This window comes from Doryrhamphus excisus, chromosome 14 (genome assembly GCF_030265055.1).
Source record: "Doryrhamphus excisus isolate RoL2022-K1 chromosome 14, RoL_Dexc_1.0, whole genome shotgun sequence".
Lineage (NCBI taxonomy): Eukaryota > Metazoa > Chordata > Actinopteri > Syngnathiformes > Syngnathidae > Doryrhamphus > Doryrhamphus excisus.
The window spans coordinates 18,981,300-19,004,403 of NC_080479.1; the positions used below are offsets into that span (position 1 = coordinate 18,981,300).

The 23,104-nt window shown below is 42.0% G+C and overlaps 1 protein-coding gene across 11 annotated transcripts in view; it reads right to left on the reverse strand.

The window, feature by feature from the left end:
* Positions 1 to 666: 666 nt before the first annotated feature.
* Positions 667 to 23,104, reverse strand: part of LOC131101606 (uncharacterized) — a 41,714-nt gene continuing 19,276 nt past the window's right edge. For 8 of the 11 annotated variants that reach the window (XM_058046895.1, XM_058046892.1, XM_058046896.1 and 5 more), the window contains 20 exons: positions 19,314 to 19,361; positions 19,090 to 19,238; positions 15,305 to 15,406; positions 13,788 to 13,836; positions 13,610 to 13,672; positions 12,699 to 13,067; positions 12,514 to 12,624; positions 9,726 to 11,201; positions 9,531 to 9,652; positions 9,342 to 9,452; positions 8,089 to 8,146; positions 7,901 to 8,020; positions 7,759 to 7,824; positions 6,426 to 7,571; positions 5,184 to 5,246; positions 4,978 to 5,111; positions 4,773 to 4,907; positions 4,639 to 4,696; positions 4,506 to 4,556; positions 667 to 3,535 (listed from right to left, as the gene is read on the reverse strand). In XM_058046895.1, the coding sequence (XP_057902878.1) occupies positions 867 to 3,535; positions 4,506 to 4,556; positions 4,639 to 4,696; positions 4,773 to 4,907; positions 4,978 to 5,111; positions 5,184 to 5,246; positions 6,426 to 7,571; positions 7,759 to 7,824; positions 7,901 to 8,020; positions 8,089 to 8,146; positions 9,342 to 9,452; positions 9,531 to 9,652; positions 9,726 to 11,201; positions 12,514 to 12,624; positions 12,699 to 13,067; positions 13,610 to 13,672; positions 13,788 to 13,836; positions 15,305 to 15,406; positions 19,090 to 19,238; positions 19,314 to 19,361 (7,100 nt within the window). In that variant the 3' untranslated portion in view covers positions 667 to 866. The remainder of the gene's footprint in view (positions 3,536 to 4,505; positions 4,557 to 4,638; positions 4,697 to 4,772; positions 4,908 to 4,977; positions 5,112 to 5,183; positions 5,247 to 6,425; positions 7,572 to 7,758; positions 7,825 to 7,900; positions 8,021 to 8,088; positions 8,147 to 9,341; positions 9,453 to 9,530; positions 9,653 to 9,725; positions 11,202 to 12,513; positions 12,625 to 12,698; positions 13,068 to 13,609; positions 13,673 to 13,787; positions 13,837 to 15,304; positions 15,407 to 19,089; positions 19,239 to 19,313; positions 19,362 to 23,104) is intronic. The other 3 variants (XM_058046894.1, XM_058046893.1, XM_058046902.1) reach the window with 3 other exon arrangements.

Sequence of the window (23,104 nt, forward strand, 5' to 3'; positions counted from 1 at the left end):
GCCAGCTTATACTAGCCTACTACTACTACTACTACTTGTAGTAGTAGGCTAATATTAGCCAGCTTATACTAGCCTACTACTACTACTACTACTACTACTACTACTACTACTACTACTAGTAGGCTAGTATTAGCCTACTTATACTAGCCTAATACTAGCTAGCTAATACTAATACTAGCCCAATACTACTACTACTACTACTACTACTAGTAGTAGTAGTAGTAGTAGGCTAGTATTAGCCTGCTTATTGGTTTGTTTATTAGCCTGCTTTTGTCCTATTATATGAAATTTGAGATTATTTTTTTTTATAATTTTTTTTAATCAATAAAAAATATCAAATTATTTAGGGGGTAGTATTGAGGTAGTATTAGGTACCGGGAATGAGCTAGTATTGGGTACCGGGAATGAGCTAGTATTGGGTACCGGGAATGAGCTAGTATTGGGTACCGGGAATGAGCTAGTATTGGGTACGGGGAATGAGCTAGTATTGGGTACCGCGAATGAGCTAGTATTGGGTACCGGGAATGAGCTAGTATTGGGTACCGGGAATGAGCTAGTATTGGGTACCGCGAATGAGCTAGTATTGGGTACACAGAATGACGTAGTATTAGGTAAAGAGGTAGTAGGCCATTTAACTAAAGCAACACAGTCAAATCTCACCAAGACTCGTTAGAAAGTTCCATTTATTTTCCAGAAATACTTTAAAATAAGGTGCGTCAACGTAAACATACACAGCGAAGGTGTATACTGTAAAATACAAAAGAACACGAGACTCTGATGTGCAACATAAAACATTAAAAGGAAGGAGTAACGGAGCGCGTCTCTCCTTCCAGACAGGTAGTGTAACTGTAAATATAGTACACACGTCATAAAGCACTGGAACAACCTCCGTCCTTTTTAGGCAACTGTGATGGTGTCTTGTACTGCGATGAAGACAAGTTCCCGTGCACGTTCATGTCTTGCAGCAGCAGGGAATGGCTGGAGTACGACACCGTGGCAGCAAAAGGAACGGGACACAAGTAGGTGGCACCATTGGTGACGTTTTCAGGGGTCTGCACTGGTCCTGCCCAGGTCGAGTACTGCTGGATCCAATGCTGCATTTGTGGGTTCAACCACCTCGTTGCCAGCGGGACGCTTGAGTGGCCGTCTTGGGACACGTATGAAGTATTGGAATTTGGCACAGGGTAACCCCTGGGTACTGCGTTACTAGGAATGGGGTAACCTGTGGGTACTGCATTACTAGGCACAGGATAACCCGTGGGTACTGCGTTATTGTCGGTCACAGGATAACCCGTGGGTACTGCGTTACTGTTAGTCACAGAGTAACCCGTGGGTACTGCGTTACTGTTAGTCACAGAATAACCCGTGGGTACTGCGTTATTATTAGTCACAGGATAATCCGTGGGTACTGCGTTATTAGTCACAGGGTAACCCGTGGGTACTGCATTACTAGGCACAGGGTAACCCATGGGTACTGCGTTACTGTTAGTCACAGAGTAACCCGTGGGTACTGCGTTATTATTAGTCACAGGATAATCCATGGGTACTGCGTTATTAGTCACAGGGTAACCCGTGGGTACTGCATTACTAGGCACAGGGTAACCCATGGGTACTGCGTTACTGTTAGCCACAGGATAACCCGTGGGTACTGCGTTATTAGGCACAGGATAACCCGTGGGTACTGCGTTACTCGGCACAGGATAACCCATGGGTACTGCGTTACTCGGCACAGGATAACCTGTGGGTACTGCGTTACTAGGCACAGAGTAACCTGTGGGTACTGTGTTAGCATTTGTGGTCCAACTGAAACCAAAGCCCCCCAAGTCTGGTAGCGGAGTCCTAGTAGGTCCTGCCGTTGCGCCACTTCCCTGAGGGTTTGACTCCGTACCGATACCGTTCACACAAACGGCGCTTTGATACAGAAAAGCTTCCGAGTCGTCTGTGCTGCCTCGAGGTTGCGGTAGCTGAGCAAGACTTTGCTTGGTTTTCACACAAGCATCAATCAGCTGGTTTTGGGGTTGAAGATCACCCAGCCAGGCGGAGTCCGTGCCAGTTGCGTTGTCTTCTGTCAAAATAACCAAGGGATTTTCTCGTATGGATGTATAAACCCGTGAAGGGCCGTTGTCGCCCGACACGGGTCTTGTGGACGGATCATTTTCAAACTTGCAACTCGATGAATCCAATCCCTTGGTATCTTGAGCGGCGGTGGAGACGGTCTGCACAGACTTTGAGCACCATGTTGTCGTTGTCGTAGCAACAGAAAGCGTGGCGGAAGAGCTGTCAGGGCTGTCGGCAATTTGTTTCTTAGACTCAGTTTTGGTACCCGCGTTGAGGATTTCTACCATGGAGACCTCTTGATCACCGAGGGTACGACGCCCCACAGGATCAACATTGGAGTGGCCTGTACATTTGGCTGGCTGAGGATCATCCATTTTCTTCTTATTGGACCAAATTCTAAAAAGTTCCCCGAGAGACTTGTGAGCTTTTCTCTTCCTGGTAGGGAGGTATTCATCTTGACGAATTGAACCGACGGTTGCGAGAGGGTCCGAACTCGACCGTTTCTCAGCAAGAGGTGTTGATCTGCATTCTGAGGCCGTCAATTCACTTTTTATTTGTACTCTTGGGGGCGTCTTGGAGACGGGAATAGCGGCTACAGGTGACTCGCTGTCCGAAAGTACTAATTCATCTTTGATTCGCAAACTAGGCGGCGTCTTGGGCGCAGGAACAGTCGCTGGAGGCGATCTGGAATCCAAGAGCGTCATTTCATCTTTCACTTGAGAACGAGGCTTTGTTTTCGAGAGGTTGTCCAGATCTCCATGATCAGCTGATTCTGCCAGGGCCGGTTCATTTTTCAGTTGAGCCTGAGTCTTAGAGACGCTTATGGGCACCCCGCACTCTGCGGGCACCCCGCACTCCGTGCGCAGATCTCCATGATCAGCTGATTCTGCCAGGGCCGGTTCATTTTTCAGTTGAGCCTGAGTCTTAGAGACGCTTATGGGCACCCCGCACTCCGTGGGCAGATCTCCATGATCAGCTGATTCTGCCAGGGCCGGTTCATTTTTCAGTTGAGCCTGAGTCTTTGAGACGCTTATGGGCACCCCGCGCCCCGTGGGCACCCCGCGCCCCGTGGGCACCCCGCGCCCCGTGGGCACCCCGCGCCCCGTGGGCACCCCGCGCCCCGTGGGCACCCCGCGCCCCGTGGGCACCCCGCGCCCCGTGGGCACCCCGCACTCCGTGGGCACCCCGCGCCCCGTGGGCACCCCGCGCCCCGTGGGCACCCCGCACTCCGTGGGCACCCATTCCTCTTTAACCTGTCGAGACCCAGGTGGTGTCCTTGAGATAGGCGCATACGTTGAAGTGGACTGTGGCAATACAACAGGTGTTGTATTGGAGATGGGACTTGAAATGGACCTTCTGTGTCCTTCTATGTCTGAGGGACCCGGGGACATGCTAGCTGCAGAGAGTGAAGGCTCCACGGACTGAATGACATTCACATCCAAATGTCCAATCCGTTCTTTTGATTTCTGGCTTCTTTCTACGAGACAAAGTGGAGAAAAAAGTTTACTTTTATTAAGATTCCTGCTCTTTAAAGCTAATAACTCGCTAAATGTACTGCAAAAAAGGTCAGTAAGGATAATTCATAATGCCGCCTACAGAGAACATACTAACTCCTTATTTCTAAAATCACAAATACTTCAACTTGCTGATATAGTTCATATTCAAACAGCTAAAATAATGCATAAGGCTAAAAATAACCAATTAGCTAAAAATGTCATCCAGTACTTCTCTACAAGAGAGGAGAAATATGATCTCAGGGAAGAACTACATTTGAAACACTTACATGCTAGGACTACGTTAGCGTTAGCATAGCATTTCAGTATGTGGAATCAAACTATGGAATGGATTGAGTAAGGAAATCAAACAATGCACAACGATGAGCCAATTCAAGAAACAATACAAGCAGTTGATGTTTGCTAAATACAAGGATGAAGAGTCTTGAACCAGTCATGATGTGCTATATATATCACTATATTGACACTTACTATGGTACCCATTATGGCATTGGATGCTCATATCACCTCCTACTTTGGTACGTGATAAAAAAAAAAAAAAATATATATATATATATATATATATATATATATATTGTTTTTACAAAATTAAAAAATATTAAATACAATTAAAAAATAAAAATTAATTAATTTTTTAAAATAAAATAAAGTAAAAAAAACAAAAAAAAACTTTATTATTATTAACCTGTATTATCGAAAGCATGAGGTGAACAAATGTAACAGTTACTGATTGTAAAAGTACCAGATGGAGTGGTAGGATTTAATAAGCTTCGTTTCTTCCTACTCCTTTTGGACATGTGGAACTGGGAACTGATTATGGGATGCACTCAATTGTAATCTGATGCATGTTCAAATGAAATTAAACCATTACCATTACCAGACATGCAAAAGATCGAGGAAAAACCAAAGTCCTCCAGAAATGGCAAGACTCACCGTTTTGCGTCAATGCGATGACAGGCTGTCCGTTCTGCAGGACGTCAAGAGCTTTGACCATAGAAATGAAAAGTTGATACGGTGTTTGCTCATATATGATATGAAGTCAGTCATAAGCGACCTAGGTCGTTACCTTCATCGAAGGGTGCGGTCCAAACATAGTCATACACGTCTTGAAGGAGAAAACACACCTTTGAAGGAGAAAAAGGAAAAACAATTAGCACCTGGTGTATGTAGCATGCATTAGCGATGGCACCTGAACGCTACCTTTGCATCCATCCCCTTCGATTGCTCTTGCCTGGAGACCGCATCAGCGACGTCCTTTAAGAGTTCCATTTTCATCTCTGGTTGCAGATCATTATCACCCCAAAATCTATCCATAAACTGAGGATATGATCTTAGCTGTAAGAAGAAATATGAATTTCATACACGGGAGCAACTCAGTCCACACTTTGCGTTTGCGAGCCCTTACCATGTAGTTCACCTGGTGGTCCGAGCCGACCACATGCTGGCAGATGTCACTGACGCGGAGTTTCTGACTGCAGGTCTTGCACAAGTAGAGCGAATCCCCAGACGCACCACGACACTCGTACACAGTCGACAGACCTGATCGGGGCACACCATCATTAACATGACTGCTTCGCGACGAGAGATCATGAGAGGGATGCTCATACTCACCTACGATTGGCTGTCTGGACCGTTCCCTCACCCACAAGAACGTGCGCAAATTACTTGCATTGCCTGCGAAGACGAGGTAATTAATCAGGAATCGTGTTAGGGTTTGATGGGGTAAAAACAGAACTCGGATTGGGCGATTCTTCAAATAATAAAATGACATAAATCGATAAATGTAAACATGTAGATTTGATGACTGCACGCTGCGTCACACTGTATTGATACCTAATGTGAATGAAATGCTGTCACCGTGAGGAGAAGGAAAGTATTAATTAAACCCCCTCCTCCCGTGGAAGTTGGCGAACCTCCTCTTATGGAGCATGAATTATTATTATTATTATTATTATTATTCATTATTCAAGAAACAATACAAGCAGTTGATGTTTGCTAAATACAAGGATGAAGAGTCTTGAACCAGTCATGATGTGCTATATATATCACTATATTGACACTTACTATGGTACACATTATGTCATTGGATGCTCATATCACCTCCTACTTTGGTATGTGACCAAAAATAAAAAATTAATAATAAAAAAATAAAAAAAATCAAAATTTTTATTTGGAAAGCAGGAAGTGAACAAATGTAACAGTTACTCATTATAAAAGTACAAGATGAAGGGGTAGGATTTAATAAGCTTTGCTTCTTCCTACTCCTTTTGGACATGTGGAACTGGGAACTGATTATGGGATGCATTCAATTGTAATCTGATGCATGTTCAAATGAAATTAAACCATTACCAATTAACATAGCATGTTTTTAGAATGTGGGAGGAAACCGGGGTACAAATAAAAATTAATAAAAATAAAAATAGTAGTAAAAATATTTTTTTTAAATTAAAAAATTTAAGCAAAAAACAAACAAACAAAAAAAAACAACTTATACTATATGAGGAAAGCAGGAAGTGAACAAATGTAACAGTTAGTGATTGTAAAAGTACCAGATGGAGGGGTAGGATTTAATAAGCTTTGCTTCTTCCTACTCCTTTTGGACATGTGGAACTGGGAACTGATTATGGGATGCACTCAATTGGAATCTGATGCATGTTCAAATGAAATTAAACCATTACCATAAATGGAAGATCAGGGGTTGATGTCTTTCATTGCATTTCATTGTATGGATTCATGTTTGTAGCTTTTTATATAAGACTCAGCTGATTTATTATATCGTCTTAGGGTGATACATGCCCAAAATATTGGGATACATGCTAAGGTCCATGTCGCCCAACCCTAAACTGAACCTACCTGAAAGAGGGGGCACTTGGGAGGGGGCATCTCTTCCCTGGTTACATTCATACAGACTGGACGGTCTTTCAGCATTCTGGCAGCTTCCAACTGGATTACATGGCTTTGTGGTCATTGAAGCAGGAGGTGGGTCCGGTCCCAGCAACACTGATGAGGACTTCCCATTGGAGACTTTCAGATTCTGTTGTTCTCTGGTCACTAAAGCAGCAGACTGATCCAGTCCCAGGAACACTGATGACTTCCCATTGGAGACTTCCAAATTCTGTTCTCTGGTCACTGAAGCAGGATGTGGGTCCGGTCCCAGCAACACTGATGAGGACTTCCCATTGGAGACTTTCAGATTCTGTTGTTCTATGGTCACTAAAGCAGCAGACTGATCCAGTCCCAGGAACACTGATGACTTCCCATTGGAGACTTCCAAATTCTGTTCTCTGGTCACTGAAGCAGGATGTGGGTCCGGTACCAGCAACACTGATGAGGACTTCCCATTGGAGACTTTCAGATTCTGTTGTTCTCTGGTCACTAAAGCAGCAGACTGATCCAGTCCCAGGAACACTGATGACTTCCCATTGGAGACTTCCAAATTCTGTTCTCTGGTCACTGAAGCAGGATCTGGGTCCGGTCCCAGCAACACTGATGACTTCCCATTGGAGACTTCCAAATTCTGTTCCATGGTCACTGAAGCAAGATGTGGGTCCGGTCCCAGCAACACTGATGAGGACTTCCCATTGGAGACTTTCAGATTCTGTTGTTCTATGGTCACTGAAGCAGGATGTGGGTCCGGTACCAGCAACACTGATGAGGACTTCCCATTGGAGACTTCCAGATTCGGTTGTTCTCTGGTCACAGAATCAGCAGACTGATCCGGCACCAGAAACAATGATGGTAATTTCTCATCAGAGACTTCCAGATTCCGCTCCTTTGTGGTCATTGAAGCTGGAGACGGATCTGGTCCCAGGGATGCAGATGTTGACCGGTCATTACAGCCTTCCTGAGTCGCCTTGGCAGACTTAAAACCGCAATCTCCAATCCCCTGCTGCTGTTTGGATGTGTCCATTTCCACTCGGGATTCGGTTGCTTCAGCAGGCTCCGGGTCAGCGAGTGGAAGAGCAACGCTGGTGTGTTCAGGTTCTAAGTCTAATTCTGCTTAGAGAAGGACGACATTTCAGTGGAATATGATACGACTCTACTAGTATCTTAGCTTCACGACCAGTCTAAAGATCTTGAACTATTCTCCAACCCAATATGCCAGAGAATAAACGTTAGCATTTTCCCACCAATTTGGAGTAGAGGGAGGACAGAGTGTTTTAAATTAACTGTATTTAGTACTTACCAGGAGTTTGGGCCTTGACTTCAGTGTCGGACTCTGTAATGGCCTCAAACCTGTCCTGTAGCGTGTCTAAACAAAAGTACCCGTATCAGTCTGGCGGTAAGTACAATTGGCTATGCATGACGCCTTTCATAAAAACAGTTACCATATTCTGGGCTTGAAAAGTCCTGTGACGGGGAAGTGGAAACCCGTCGTCTTAAAGCCAATGAAGTGCTATTCTTGGAGCATGGTGGCACTCGGAAGTCAGTTTCTAATCTGTGTAAAGCTGGAGGAGAGACCAATGCTGATTAAGAAGTCTGGCTACGACTTTTACTTTTTTTTTTTTTTTTTTACCTTCGGCTTCTGGAAGATCAGACAGCTCATTGTATTGGTCGTTTGTCACGTCTATCGTCTAATCAAATGACAAAGCAGAAGCACATCCTTTAGAACATTTAAAACATAAACATAAAAAAGCCATAGCATTTCAGTATGTGGAATCAAACTATGGAATGGATTGAGTAAGGAAATCAAACAATGCACAACGATGAGCCAATTCAAGAAACAATACAAGCAGTTGATGTTTGCTAAATACAAGGATGAAGAGTCTTGAACCAGTCATGATGTGCTATATATATCACTATATTGACACTTACTATGGTACACATTATGGCATTGGATGCTCATATCACCTCCTACTTCGGTACGAGGTACATTATTTCAAAAATAAAATAAAATAAATAAAATAAAAAACCTTAAACCGTATTATGGAAAGCAGGAAGTGAACAAATGTAACAGTTACTGATTGTAAAAGTACCAGATGGAGGGGTAGGATTTAATAAGCTTTGCTTCTTCCTACTCCTTTTGGACATGTGGAACTGGGAACTGATTATGGGATGCACTCAATTGGAATCTGATGCATGTTCAAATGAAATTAAACATTACCATAGCATGTTTTTAGAATGTGGGAGGCAACCGGGGTACAAATAAAAATAGTAGTAAAAATAAAAATAAAAACATTAAAAAAAAATTAAATTTAAAAAATAAAACAAAAAACAAAAACAAACAAAAAAAACCCAACTTAAACTATATTAGGAAAACAGGAAGTGAACAAATGTAACAGTTACTGATTGTAAAAGTAGCAGATGGAGGTGTAGGATTTAATAAGCTTTGCTTCTTCCTACTCCTTTTGGACATGTGGAACTGGGAACTGATTATGGGATGCATTCAATTGTAATCTGATGCATGTTCAAATGAAATTAAACCATTACAATAGCATGTTTTTAGAATGTGGAAGGAAACCGGGATACAAATAAAAATAAAAATAGTAGTAAAAATAAAAATCTAATTAAAAAAAAACAACAACAAAAAACTTATACTATATTATGAAAGCAGGAAGTGAACAAATGTAACAGTTACTGATTGTAAAAGTACCAGATGGAGGGGTAGGATTTAATGAGCTTTGCTTCTTCCTACTCCTTTTGGACATGTGGAACTGGGAACTGATTATGGGATGCACTCAATTGTAATCTGATGCATGTTCAAATGAAATTAAACCATTACCATTACCATTTAATGACCCAACTAGTAGTTAAAAAGCACAAACTCACCTGGATGGACCGAAGTCCCACGCACTTTTCTACCGTAGCCATGCTGCTCACAAACATCTCCATGTTGATGCTCATCATCTGCTCATCATTCAAGTCCGGGAACCTTAATTTCTTGTTTGAGAAATGAAAACACAGTTGTTGTGATAGCATTTGGACTTGAACATGGCCGACTTGTGAGGACGTACACACCACATAGTTATACTGATGAAAGTTTTCCAGTGGGTGACTAGACCGTTCCAATCGGATGCGGCACAAAGTGCAGTAGGACTGCTTCCTTCCTTCGCTGTTCACCACAACTATGTAGCTTAAGCCTAAAATGAAGCGCAAAGTAAAAGAGTAAAAGATTCATTTGCATATTTTTAAAAGAAAGAAAAAAACACTCACCAATTTTAGGAAGACTTGGCTTGACCTTGCTTTGTGATGGCTTGGCTTTGATTGGCTGTCTGGCACAAAGGTTACTCTTCTGCATACTTGGTTCTGCATCCGAATTAGACCCCCCGGTGTCCTTCACAAGTACTTTCTTAGCATTTTCACTTCGATCTGCAGTCGCTCCAAGCGTGACGATCGTGTGTGTGGATTTCTCCGAACTTCTCCTTTCCCCCTGTGCAGTTCCCCAAGGGACTTCACACGTGCCCGTGGATGCTCTGCGAGGGTGGGGTTGCGTTTCATTCGATGCGGCCTCCGCTCCTGTTCTGCCTTCTGGTGCTTTCTGGTGTCGTGATGGAGACGTTGTGGGTGGAGCTTTAGCGACTGAGCTCGGCGGTGCAGTCCTTTGATGGCTTGTTGCAGACTTGGTGGTTGTTGCTGCTGGAGAGGAAGTTGTGATCGAACCGGTGGTAGGCGTTGCAGACAGTTGCAGACTTGTTGCATCACAGGAAGCGGTCGGCGCAGCGGTCTTTGTCGCCTTTGCAATCACGAAACTGGATTTTGTGCTACTAGTGGCAGTTGGTATGGTCTTAGTGGAGGCTGACGTCACTGCAGCATCGGTAGTAGGGGCCGTGTTCTTGGTTACGTTTGAAGCTGCATTGTAGTTTGTTGCAGTCACCCTACTGAAACCCAGTAGAGTAGTTGGTATGGTCTTAGTGGAGGCTGACGTCACTGCAGCATCGGTAGTAGGTGCCGCGTTCTTGGTTACGTTTGAAGCTGCATTGTAGTTTGTTGCAGTCGCCCTACTGAAATCCAGTAGAGTAGTTGGTATGGTCTTAGTGGAGGCTGACGTCACTGCAGCATCGGTAGTAGGTGCCGCGTTCTTGGTTACGTTTGAAGTTGCATTGTAGTTTGTTGCAGTCACACTACTGAAATCCAGTAGAGTAGTTGGTATGGTCTTAGTGGAGGCTGACGTCACTGCAGCATCGGTAGTAGGTGCCGTGTTCTTGGTTATGGATGTTGTATTACAACTGGTGGTGGGTGCAGTTGGCTTGGTGGCAGCCATTGTTGCTGCGGTGAAATGAGAGCTTGTCGCAGCACAGACTGCGTTGGGCGTGCTTGATGTGGATTTGGTGATAGGTACTGAGGACTTGGTGTTTGCTGCAGACTTGGAAGCACTTTGGGTTTTTGCCACATTCAGCGCGGTGCTGGAGGAATTGTTACATTCTCTCGTTTTGTGGGCGACGCTGGCTGTGTTTTTGTCGACATTTATAGTCAATGCCTTGGCGTCAATCAATTTCGGGCTGCTTGTGAATCCAAATGTACCTGCCGCAGATGTCGGCAATTTGGAAGTGGTCGTATTGGTCAACGGGGTCACTTTGGTGCTGCATGTGCTTTTGGAAAGAGTCACATGGGTTTCTCGGGGCTCAGACGTCAGGGTAGTTTCCTTTTTAGTATGCTGCTGAGCTCCAGGTGCCATATGGGGGTCAAAGCCTGAGAACATGACAGGAAATAAGGGGAAGATTTGGGTAGACTACAAAAAAAACTCAACGAGTCGATAGAAGAAGTCTATATATATATAAAAAAATGATCTGGAAGCCTCATATTACAAATATACAACATAAGGTGGCAAGAAACATTTCAATATTGAACAAAAGCAAAATTTGTTCTCAATTAGAAATCACTCAGCGCTCTTTATTGCTCTCTGGTTCTACCATATCTTACTTATTGTATGGAAGATAAGATAAGATAAGATAAGATAAGATAAGATAAGGGGAGAGAGAGCTAGAGAGAGAGAGAGAGAGAGAGAGAGAGAGAGAGAGAGAGATAGAGAGAGATAGAGATAGAGAGAGATAGAGATAGAGAGAGATAGAGAGATAGATAGAGATAGAGAGATAGAGAGATAGAGATAGAGAGATAGAGAGAGAGATAGAGAGATAGAGAGAGAGATAGAGAGAGAGAGAGATAGAGAGATAGATAGATAGACTCCCTTTATTGTCATTGCACAAAACACAGTAGTGAAATTGCCAACAAAATGTGGGCTAAAACTATAAAAGCAATCTTCACTCGCTAAATGTACTGCAAAAAAGGACAGTAAGGATAATTCATAATGCCGCCTACAGACAACATACTAACTCCTTATTTCTAAAATCACAAATACGTCAACTTGATATAGTTATATAGCTGATATAGTTCATCTTCAAACAGCTAAAATAATGCATAAGGATAAAAATAACCAATTACCTAAAATGTCATCTAATACTTCTCTACAAGAACTACATCTGAAACACTTCTACGCTAGGACTACGTTAAAAAGCCATAGCATTTCAGTATGTGGAATCAAACTGTGTTTTAGTAAGGAAATCAAACAATGCACAACGATGAGCCAATTCAAGAAACAATACAAGCAGTTGATGTTTGCTAAATACAAGGATGAAGAGTCTTGAACCAGTCATGATGTGCTATATATATCACTATATTGACACTTACTATGGTACCCACTATGTAATTGGATGCTCATATCACTTTGTACTTCGGTATGTGACAAAAAAATAAAAATAATAAAAAATTATGAAAAAAAATTAAAATTTTTATTTGGAAAGCAGGAAGTGAACAAATGTAACAGTTACTGATTGTAAAAGTACCAGATGGAGGGGTAGGATTTAATAAGCTTTGCTTCTTCCTACTCCTTTTGGACATGTGGAACTGGGAACTGATTATGGGATGCATTCAATTGTAATCTGATGCATGTTGAAATGAAATTAAACCATTACCATATTAGAGTTAAGAGAAGATGTGATCTTACGTTCACTGATCCGCGCACCCATCTTTGGCTTTCCTTCACACGGTGCATTCTCTTGGGAGTCGAGTCGTCGTCTCTTATGGGCCATTTCCTGCGCAAGATTTGCATCCGAGACTAAGAACATGACAGGAAATAAGGTGAGTGTTTTCAGAGAGGCAATAAAGAGTCAAGAGAAGCAGTCATCATACCGTTACTGATCACTGCTTTTGATTCTTTGTCCTTGATGGCTGTAGTGTCCATCTTCAGCGTTCCTTCACATGGCGTGTCTTCGGAGCTGTCTGCTGTCTGCCGGATGGCGTTTGACCTTTTTCGGTCACCGACTCGGCTGGTGATCATTTGGACATGTTTGCTCGGTCCTTTTTTCACCTCAGCTTTAGCCGGAATGTGGCAGCTTTTTGGCTTCTCGTTAGTTTGCCAATCAGTCTTCATAGAGGTCGCTGACGCTTTCTCAACGCGGCCTTCATCAGCTGTGCCAGACTTCACGTTCTGACTCTTCCAAGGGTCAGGTGTTGTCGACTTGTACCCTTGCTTGCGTGCCATCTGGGTTTCTGTAGGGACTAGAACATTAGTCTTTACTATGCCTTTAATGAGTCATGGCTGGCAGAAATACTACACTTTTTTTTTTTTTTACATACCTAGAAACTACTACTACTACTTTGTTTGTACAATTATGGCATTTGGTTGGTATTCCTGTTCAAAACATTCAAACATGCACCTTGGAACTTCTGGTGTTAAACTATCCCAAAGTTCCAGATAATGAGGTTTTCGCATTTGGAGGTGAGTCCTGAAAGAAGTTTGGGATGGACCTAAACTCAACATTGAGGTCGCATATATGGGCATGCCCGGGGTACAATCTGTAGGCTTGCCCTCGCTACCCCCGCATTCTAATTTCACCGTGTTAGCACAGCGCAATGGCTTCCATGAAATATTTGTTCAGGTTTGAAGGACGGCTAACTTGACTAATGAAGCTCTCTGTGTGGGTTATTGCGTGTAGCTGCTCGAGAGGAGTCCGCAACTCAATACGAAGGAACAGAAAATGAGCATAATAGGTCGCCTGTAAGTTTAGTTTAGTAAGTTAAGTTTTTTCTGCTTGGCTTACTCAATAGTACTCCAGGTACGATTGCAGGGTGAAAGGCACCTTGGCGCATCAAGATCCATCTTGCTGCAGGCAAAGAAGTGGAGGAAGAGTGTAAAAACCACCAGGGTGCTCGGGAGACATTTGCCAGCTTTGTTGTTGGCCAGATGTGAACACGAGTGATTTGGACAAAAGGAGTCACCTGTGTTGAATGTGAAAGGTTCCGTCAGCGGCCTCTGCAACTTCACTTCCTGTAAAAGTAAGAGTCATTGAGCTAATATTGTAGACTTGACAGAACAGGGGGCCTCATCTGTAAATTTTACGTATGTGATCCCTATAAGCTTTTTTTGGAGACATGGCAAAACAGTGGCAGATTTTGAGTGAGGAAGTCAGACCATACGTTAGAAACAAACATGCAATGGAAGCCAAGCAAGATTTATCAATAATTGCATGAAAACATGTCATCAACTTCAAGTTGCGATTTTACATAACAGCCAGATATCATGTGTCATTTATCATAAACATTATTACACACTAGTGTAATAACCACACTGAAAAATCAAGCAGTGTTTTTAAATATTTCATCATTTGATTTTAGCATCCTGAGAATATCACGTCTTCGATTTATAAACGATGACAAACATCAAGTTGTTATTCTATCGGGTTAAAATATACAAGACACAAAAGGCTTTTTCAATTAAAATGAGAGGAGCAGTAGATGACTATCATCTGCATAAAAATGAAAAGAGGCGTTCAATACTTTTCATTGATCAATACGAAGATTATTCACATAAATAGAAAACAGCAATGGACCTAAAACAGAGCCTTGGGGTACTCATTTAGTTATTGGAAGAAAGGAAAGTGTACACAGTGATTTTCTACCTGATAAATAGTTATATTATTTAACTTCCTCATGAGGGTCGCATGGGTTGCTGGAGCCTATCCCAGCTGTCTTGGGGCGAAAGGCGGGGTACACCCTGGACTGGTGGCCAGCCAATCACAGGGCACATATAGACAAACAACCATTCACACTCACATTCATACCTATGGACAATTTGGAGTGGCCAATTAACCTAGCATGTTTTTGGAATGTGGGAGATATCCGGAGAGAACGTGGGGAGAACATGCAAACTCCACATAGAGCTGTCCGAGGGTGGAATTGAACCCTGGTCTCATTGGAAAATTGAAGTTTTGAAATAATATCCAATGAAAAAGTCAATAGCGAGTAAAATTGCAAAGTGGAGTCGGTAGCGTGCAGTGGAAAAGGGTGCATTTGAGGACATCATGTTCAATACACCCTGAACTGGTGGCCAGCCAATCACAGGGCACATATAAACAAACAACCATTCACACTCACATTCATACCTATGGACAATTTGGAGTGGCTAATTAACCTAGCATGTTTTTGGAATGTGGGAGGAAACCGGAGTACCCGGAGAAAACCCACGCATGCACGGGGAGAACATGCAAACTCCACACAGAGATGGCCGAGGGTGGAATTGAACCCTAGTCTCGTAGCTGTGAGGTCTGTGCGCTAACCGCTCGACCGCCGTGCAGCCCACATAGAAACTTGCTCACTCAAAATGGAATGCCTTGATATCAGCATTTATGATGCCACTGCTGTGTCTTCCAAATATGATACTTCTTTTGTAGTTCTGAAATTTGTCCGTAGTACACATTTTTACAGATGAGGCCTATGGACAGTGTTGTTTACAGCACCTGCACATGTGATACACCGTGACTGGCAGCAGCCTTGTTTGCCAGGTTCAGCAGTATTCTCGTATCGTTGGGAAAGGGTACCAGATCAGGGTTGCATTGCACCTTCACAGACGGGAAAAATAAAAAATACCCAGAAAGCACACAAAACACCACTCCGTATTAAATTTAGAATTATTAGACTTTTGCCCATAATCCACAATCCTGATGAGAGACACAAACACAGGCGTCTTTCTTTTCATGTACGTTCTAAAGCAGGGGTGCTCATTAAGTCGATCGCGATCTACCGGTCGATCGCGGAGGTGGTACTGGTCGATCGCTGGTCGATCGCGGCGTGACATTAAAAAAATATCATCCCAGCATCAATGCCGTCACTTGATTGATATACAGGGCAGCCATTCAGATGACAACTGAATGTTGCCCTTCGGGCGACCAATCAAATCAAACAACGTCTCTAAGTGCAGCAGAACTTACGATGTCAGCCTATCATCCATCGCCGTTACTTGATTGACATACAGGACAACCAGTCAGATGACAACTGAATTTTGACCTTTAGGTCACCGCTCATGCGTAAACAACGATGCAAAGTGCTAAGCTAGTCGGCGAATTGCGAGATTTTAAAGCCCTCGCTAAAGTTTATGGTCACTAAAATGAGTGAAGGAGCTGGACCAAGTAAAAAGGCAAAAACTGGACCAAGTAAAAAGGCAAAAAACATATCACTTCCATACGGATATGGAATATTATACGGATATTATGATACGGATATTATCCATGACTGATAAACATTTGGAAGTGTGCTTGAGGCTGGCTATCAGCAGCTACTGTCCGGACTATGCATCCCTGGCTGGTTCAATTCAGTGCAAGTCATCAAAGTAAACTCAGGTAATTACAAAAAATGTTAATAGTTAATTATGTGTGTTTTGCAATATTGGCTCATTTGGTTATGTAAGGTACATCAACATACATTGTACGTACAAATAATCCTCAATACATTTGAAAATAAATAGATGTTTTGCATTTTTGTAGTGGGTAGATCATTTTGACTCGCTCATTTTAAAAGTAGCTCGCATGCTGAAAAAGTGTGAGCACCCCTGTTCTAAAGATAGTAAAACAGCTAAAAAGACGCAATAAGAACGCAAGTAATGGCGATCACTTATTCGTCATAGCGACACCTTGCCACACGCTCACAGGTACACAAACGTAATGGTGCTACTGTTGCTGTTTTTGAGATGGGGTTAAAGTTCACTCTGCATCCGTCTGAGTGCATCGGTTCTCCATTTTCTCTCATGGACACATTGGAGAACAGAAATGCTTTCACGCCACCACACCGATTTGAAATACTATTGAGAAACTGATCATATTTTACCGATCTGTATAATTGTATTGTATATTGTACAACCTGAATCCAAAAATGGAGGCCGGCGAGATGCAAGAAAATGGCCAAAAGTGAAACACACAAGCGTATTTACGAGTCAAATTGTATGCAGAGTATGACATTCCGACACGTTGGCAGGTCTGCACTAATATTGAAAGTCCATTTTGTTTCTGATGTAAATACAGGTCGCATAAACGTAACGTTTTAGTACCAAATATCTGTGGATAAAAGGCCAAATCGTGGAAAAAAAACGTTTATTGATGAGAAACATGTCTACGTGTGGACAGGGCCTTCGAGACCCTTTAAAAGGCTCAGGATACCTTTGAAGGTGTTTTTGGGTTTTCCTCATCTATAAGCCCCAATCATTAAAATTTCAAGAAGTAAATGTTTGTTAATTAATCTGTATAAAATACTGTATGGCTTTCATATTCTGAAATATTTTTTTTTTTCATGTATTTTAATTTTTTTGTACCGTCCTCTCATTCGGCTTCTTTGTAAAGACGGGGCTGCTGGTGAGTGGATAGAGTGCTAGCAGCACGTTAGCCTGGTGAGGCGCAGACGTGATGGTTTCTAAGGCCAAACACAGACAAAAAGATAAGTCGCATTTGTTCAAAAGTAATGACAAGGAAGAAGGGGAACCTGAAACACAACCATTCTTTTCGGTTTTCCCTACCCGGAAAAAAAATAAATAAATACTGTACAACCTTCGTCCCCGCAGCCACAACCAACGCTTACTGAGGTGTTTGATCGGCTATGTAGCACATAATGGTGCACGGCCAGAGTTGCAAAAGAACTGCAACCACGTATAAAACTACCAAAATTACAGAACTTTGAATTATATCAACTGTCAAGTGGTAAAGTGGAGAAATAATAAAAAAATAAAAAAATTAAAAAACTATTGCAACTGTTGGCAAATAAAGCAACACGACCACCTCTGCAGTTGTAGGAAAACTTATATAGACCTCATGAACAAGAGCAGGGGTGGGCAAACTTTTTGACTCGCGGGCCGCATTGATTTAACAAAATTGACAGGGGGCCAGACTATATATTTTACGCATATAATTCTAACAGTCCACCTGGAATGATTGTATCTGTAAGTGTCATGCAACCTGCTATGTATATGTGCTTGTGTCCTTTTTTCAGGAGCACTTTGTAAACAGCAGATCACATCAAATAAACAAATTGATAAAAAAAAAAAACTACCTAAACCAGAGGTAGGGAACCTATGGCTCGGGAGCCAGGTAGGGCTCTTTTGATGACTGTATCTGGCTCTCAAGCATTTACCACAATAAAAATGACATTTTAAAGTAAACATCACAGAAATCACTGTTAAAAATATTAAAAATCAACAACTTTCTTATGCATTTTAATCCGTCCATCCATTTTCTAATGCAATACAGCCGACCATATCTATCTTTCCTGATGATATTTTCCAGGTCAAACACCAAAACTCGATTATTACTGGGTAATGCGGTATTGTACCTCGGTCATTAAGATGTAAATGTAAACTTTCCTCCTTTAGTCAAATAGTCACCTAGCTAAAGCTGCAGAACCAAGCCTTCTGACGGTGCAAACCATGCAGCAGCAGAAGTTGCATTAATGGCAGCAAGTATTTGATTTATTATTAGACACTGCGCTGCTCACGAAAGTGTGCTGGCCACACCCCATTGGCGTGGGGTAGTGTGCCTGGTCTACATAATTAGAGCCCATTATATCTAAAACTGTTGGTCTTACATAAAAATGCACACATTTTATTGCATTCAATGTTTAAAAAAATGTATATGGCTCTCACAGATACACATTTTAAAATATCTGGCCTTCATGGCTCTCGAAGCCAAAAAGGTTCCCGACCCCTGACCTAAACCATCAAAAGGTTGGCTAAAGCCATGATGTCAGGCTGTATGTTAGGTTTGGAAAGAACGTGCGGGCCATATTTAAACACTTGGCGGGCCGGATGTGGCCCCCGGGCCGTAGTTTGCCCACCCCTGAACAAGAGCAATGACGTGGATTTCCAGAATTCAGTCCTTATCTGGTCATCCCTCGAGACCGGATCCAAGTATTTTGGCAGAACATCACACCCAAAAACATCCTGTGTACCAATCAGGTCACGTTGACCTCCCTAAGTCACGTAGGCCTCCCCAAGTCACGGAGCCCTCTTAAGTTCAAGTAGAGTTTACCAGAATGAAAAGAAAGTAGTCGTTTTACAATACAACCATTCACTATGGTTATCGGGTGGAAATGTTATGCCATATAATTCATGAAAAATATGGCCTCCAAAAATGAAGCACAATTATCCACCATCTTTACACCACACAGAGAAGAGAAAGACGTGTGTTTTCGTGTCTAACATACAGTAAGGATTGTGGATGATGGGCGAAATTCCAAAAAAACGACGTACAAATGATGAACTTACGAGATACTTCCGGATGTGCTGCAAGCTGAAAATGTGAGTGGAGCGTTCCGTATGAGTCAGTCGCTTCTCGCACAGCAGACACAGACCCGAAACGGTCGTGACCTGGCGGGACTCGTCGTAGGAGTCGTGCATCACCAGAAAGGCAGACCCTGCGACGTTAAAGCAGGGGGTGAAAGGAGGTTCTTGAGTCACGTTACAACGGGCGGGTTCACCCGTTTACTCACCCAGCAGAGGCAAGCGCTTGCCTCCGAGAGACGTGTGGGAAGGCGGAACTGAGGAGACAACAATGTTGGCTATTTTGTTACGTGCCGCGGTTGGCAAGTCATGTGACACAAACCATGTCTGCAGGTGTGGGAAAAGGCTCGCTTGTTTATTTAGTACATCAGTTATATTAGCGGGTGACACGGCGGTCGAGTGGTTAGCGCGCAGACCTCACAGCTAGGAGACCAGGGTTCAATTCCATCCTCGGGCATCTCTGTGTGGAGTTTGCATGTTCTCCCCTGTGCATGCGTGGGTTTTCTCCGGGTACTCGTTTTTTTTCCTCCCACATTCCAAAAACATGCTAGGTTTTTCCATTGGATATTATTTCAAAACTTCAATTTTCCGATGAGACCAGGGTTCAATTCCACCCTCGGCCAGCGTTTTCTCCGGATATCTCCCACATTCCAAAAACATGCTAGGTTAATTGGCGACTCCAAATTGTCCATAGGTATGAATGTGAGTGTGAATGGTTGTTTGTTTATATGTGCCCTGCGATTGGCTGGCCACCAGTTCAGGGTGTATTGAACATGATGTCCTCAAATGCACCCTTTTCTACCGACTCCACTTTGCAATTTTACTCGCTATTGACTTTTTCATTGGATATTATTTCAAAACTTCAATTTTCCAATGAGACCAGGGTTCAATTCCACCCTCGGCCAGCTCTATGTGGAGTTTGCATGTTCTCCCCATGTTCTCTCCGGATATCTCCCACATTCCAAAAACATGCTAGGTTAATTGACCACTCCAAATTGTCCATAGGTATGAATGTGAGTGTGAATGGTTGTTTGTCTATATGTGCCCTGTGATTGGCTGGCGACCAGTTCAGGGTGTATTGAACATGATGTCCTCAAATGCACCCTTTTCCACTGCACGCTACCGACTCCACTTTGCAATTTTACTCGCTATTGACTTTTTCATTGGATATTATTTCAAAACTTCAATTTTCCAATGAGACCAGGGTTCAATTCCATCCTCGGCCAGCTCTATGTGGAGTATGCATGTTCTTCCCGTGCATGTGTGGGTTTTCTCCGGATATCTCCCACATTCCAAAAACATGCTAGGTTAATTAGCCACTCCAAATTGTCCATAGGTATGAATGTGAGTGTGAATGGTTGTTTGTCTATATGTGCCCTGTGATTGGCTGGCGACCAGTTCAGGGTGTATTGAACATGATGTCCTCAAATGCACCCTTTTCCACTGCACGCTACCGACTCCACTTTGCAATTTTACTCGCTATTGACTTTTTCATTGGATATTATTTCAAAACTTCAATTTTCCAATGAGACCAGGGTTCAATTCCATCCTCGGCCAGCTCTATGTGGAGTATGCATGTTCTTCCCGTGCATGTGTGGGTTTTCTCCGGATATCTCCCACATTCCAAAAACATGCTAGGTTAATTAGCCACTCCAAATTGTCCATAGGTATGAATGTGAGTGTGAATGGTTGTTTGTCTATATGTGCCCTGTGATTGGCTGGCCACCAGTCCAGGGTGTACCCCGCCTCTCGCCCGAAGACAGCTGGGATAGGCTCCAGCACCCCCGCGACCCTCGTGAGGAAAAAGCGGTAGAAAATGAATGAATGAATGAGTTAAATTAGCAACGACGTGGGTGGGCGGAATTCAGTCCTTATCTGGAAATGCCTTCTGCCTGGAAAACATCTTGGAATTCAATCACATCCAAACGCATCTCGTGGAACAATCAGGTCACGTTGGCCTCCCAAAGTCACACAGCCCTCTTAAGTTGGATTCAAGTTCACCCGCCTTTTCAACGTCTGGCAGGAAGCAATCAATCGGAATGCTCAAATTGTGCGACTGATTGAAGTGCACTAAGAATTTGTTGTATGTAACTAAAAGTCTGCATATAAAATACTTCAAGTGTGTGTCTGGCGGACCGTCTCCTCTCATCTGTAAATCTTTCAGCTGTTTTTCCCTTCATTGTCTTGAGCAAGTGTGTGTGTTTACATGAATGAGGGTCATCTGAGGATAAAGGTGTGTTTTGGCGTTGTGGCCTGCCAAGAGAATATAGCTGTACGAGGAATCAGTAGTTAGTCACGATATGGTAACATAACACAGGCCAGTGTAAATAGCTGAATATGGCCAGTGTGGTTTAAAGTGTATTGTGAGAACTGTTCACAGATGAATCCTTTGTTTGAACATCTGTCCTGGAACAATAACAAGAGCAACTTTAAACAAGGCCGTTGGTGTCATCATTGTGTTTGCCGTTGGAGTTATTGGGTGGAGTGTATCTTCTTTACTCGTGTTAGTTGTTTTCATGTGTTGTGAAGGAGACATTTATGGTAATGGTTTAATTTCATTTGAACATGCATCACAGATTACAATTGAGTGCATCCCATAATCAGTTCCCAGTTCCACATGTCCAAAAGAAGTAGGAAGAAGCAAAGCTTATTAAATCCTACCCCTCCATCTGGTACTTTTACAATCAGTAACTGTTACATTTGTTCACTTCCTGCTTTCCTAATATAGTTTGAGTTGTTTTTTGTTTTTGTTTTTTTTTTGTTTTTTTTATTTATTTTAATTTTTACATTTTTTTTAATTTTTAAAATTTTTGAAAATTTTAATTAAAAAAAATTTTTTTTTTAATTTTAATTTCATTTTTACTACTATTTTTATTTGTACTCCGGTTTCCTCCCACATTCCAAAAACATGCTATGTTAATTGGTAATGGTTTAATTTCATTTGAACATGCATCAGATTACAATTGAGTGCATCCCATAATCAGTTCACAGTTCCACATGTCCAAAAGGAGTAGGAAGAAGCAAAGCTTATTAAATCCTACCCCTCCATCTGGTACTTTTACAATCAGTAACTGTTACATTTGTTCACTTCCTGCTTTCCTAATATAGTTTGAGTTGTTTTTTTGTTTGTTTTTGTTTGTTTTTGTTTTATTTATTTATTTTAATTTTTACTTTTTTTAATTTTTAAAATTTTTGAAAATTTTAATTAAAAAAAAATTTTTTTTTTATTTTAATTTCATTTTTACTACTATTTTTATTTGTACTCCGGTTTCCTCCCACATTCCAAAAACATGCTATGTTAATTGGTAATGGTTTAATTTCATTTGAACATGCATCAGATTACAATTGAATGCATCCCATAATCAGTTCCCAGTTCCACATGTCCAAAAGGAGTAGGAAGAAGCAAAGCTTATTAAATCCTACCCCTCCATCTGGTACTTTTACAATCAGTAACTGTTACATTTGTTCACTTCCTGCTTTCCTAATATAGTTTGAGTTGTTTTTTTGTTTGTTTTTGTTTTTTTGTTTTATTTATTTATTTTAATTTTTACATTTTTTTTAATTAAAAAAAAAAATAATAATTTTAATTTCATTTTTACTACTATTTTTATTTGTACTCCGGTTTCCTCCCACATTCCAAAAACATGCTATGTTAATTGGTAATGGTTTAATTTCATTTGAACATGCATCAGATTACAATTGTGCATCCCATAATCAGTTCACAGTTCCACATGTCCAAAAGGAGTAGGAAGAAGCAAAGCTTATTAAATCCTACCCCTCCATCTGGTACTTTTACAATCAGTAACTGTTACATTTGTTCACTTCCTGCTTTCCTAATATAATTTTTTTTTTTTTGGAAGAAGCGAGGGAGTGAGAGGGAGAACCCTGCAGAAGGCAGAGTTGGATGAAGGAGATTGATTTGCTGTGGCGACCCCTGAAGGGAAAAGCCCAAAGAGAAAGAAGAAGACTATTTTCTTGTGAACTCCAGATGACTTCTCTT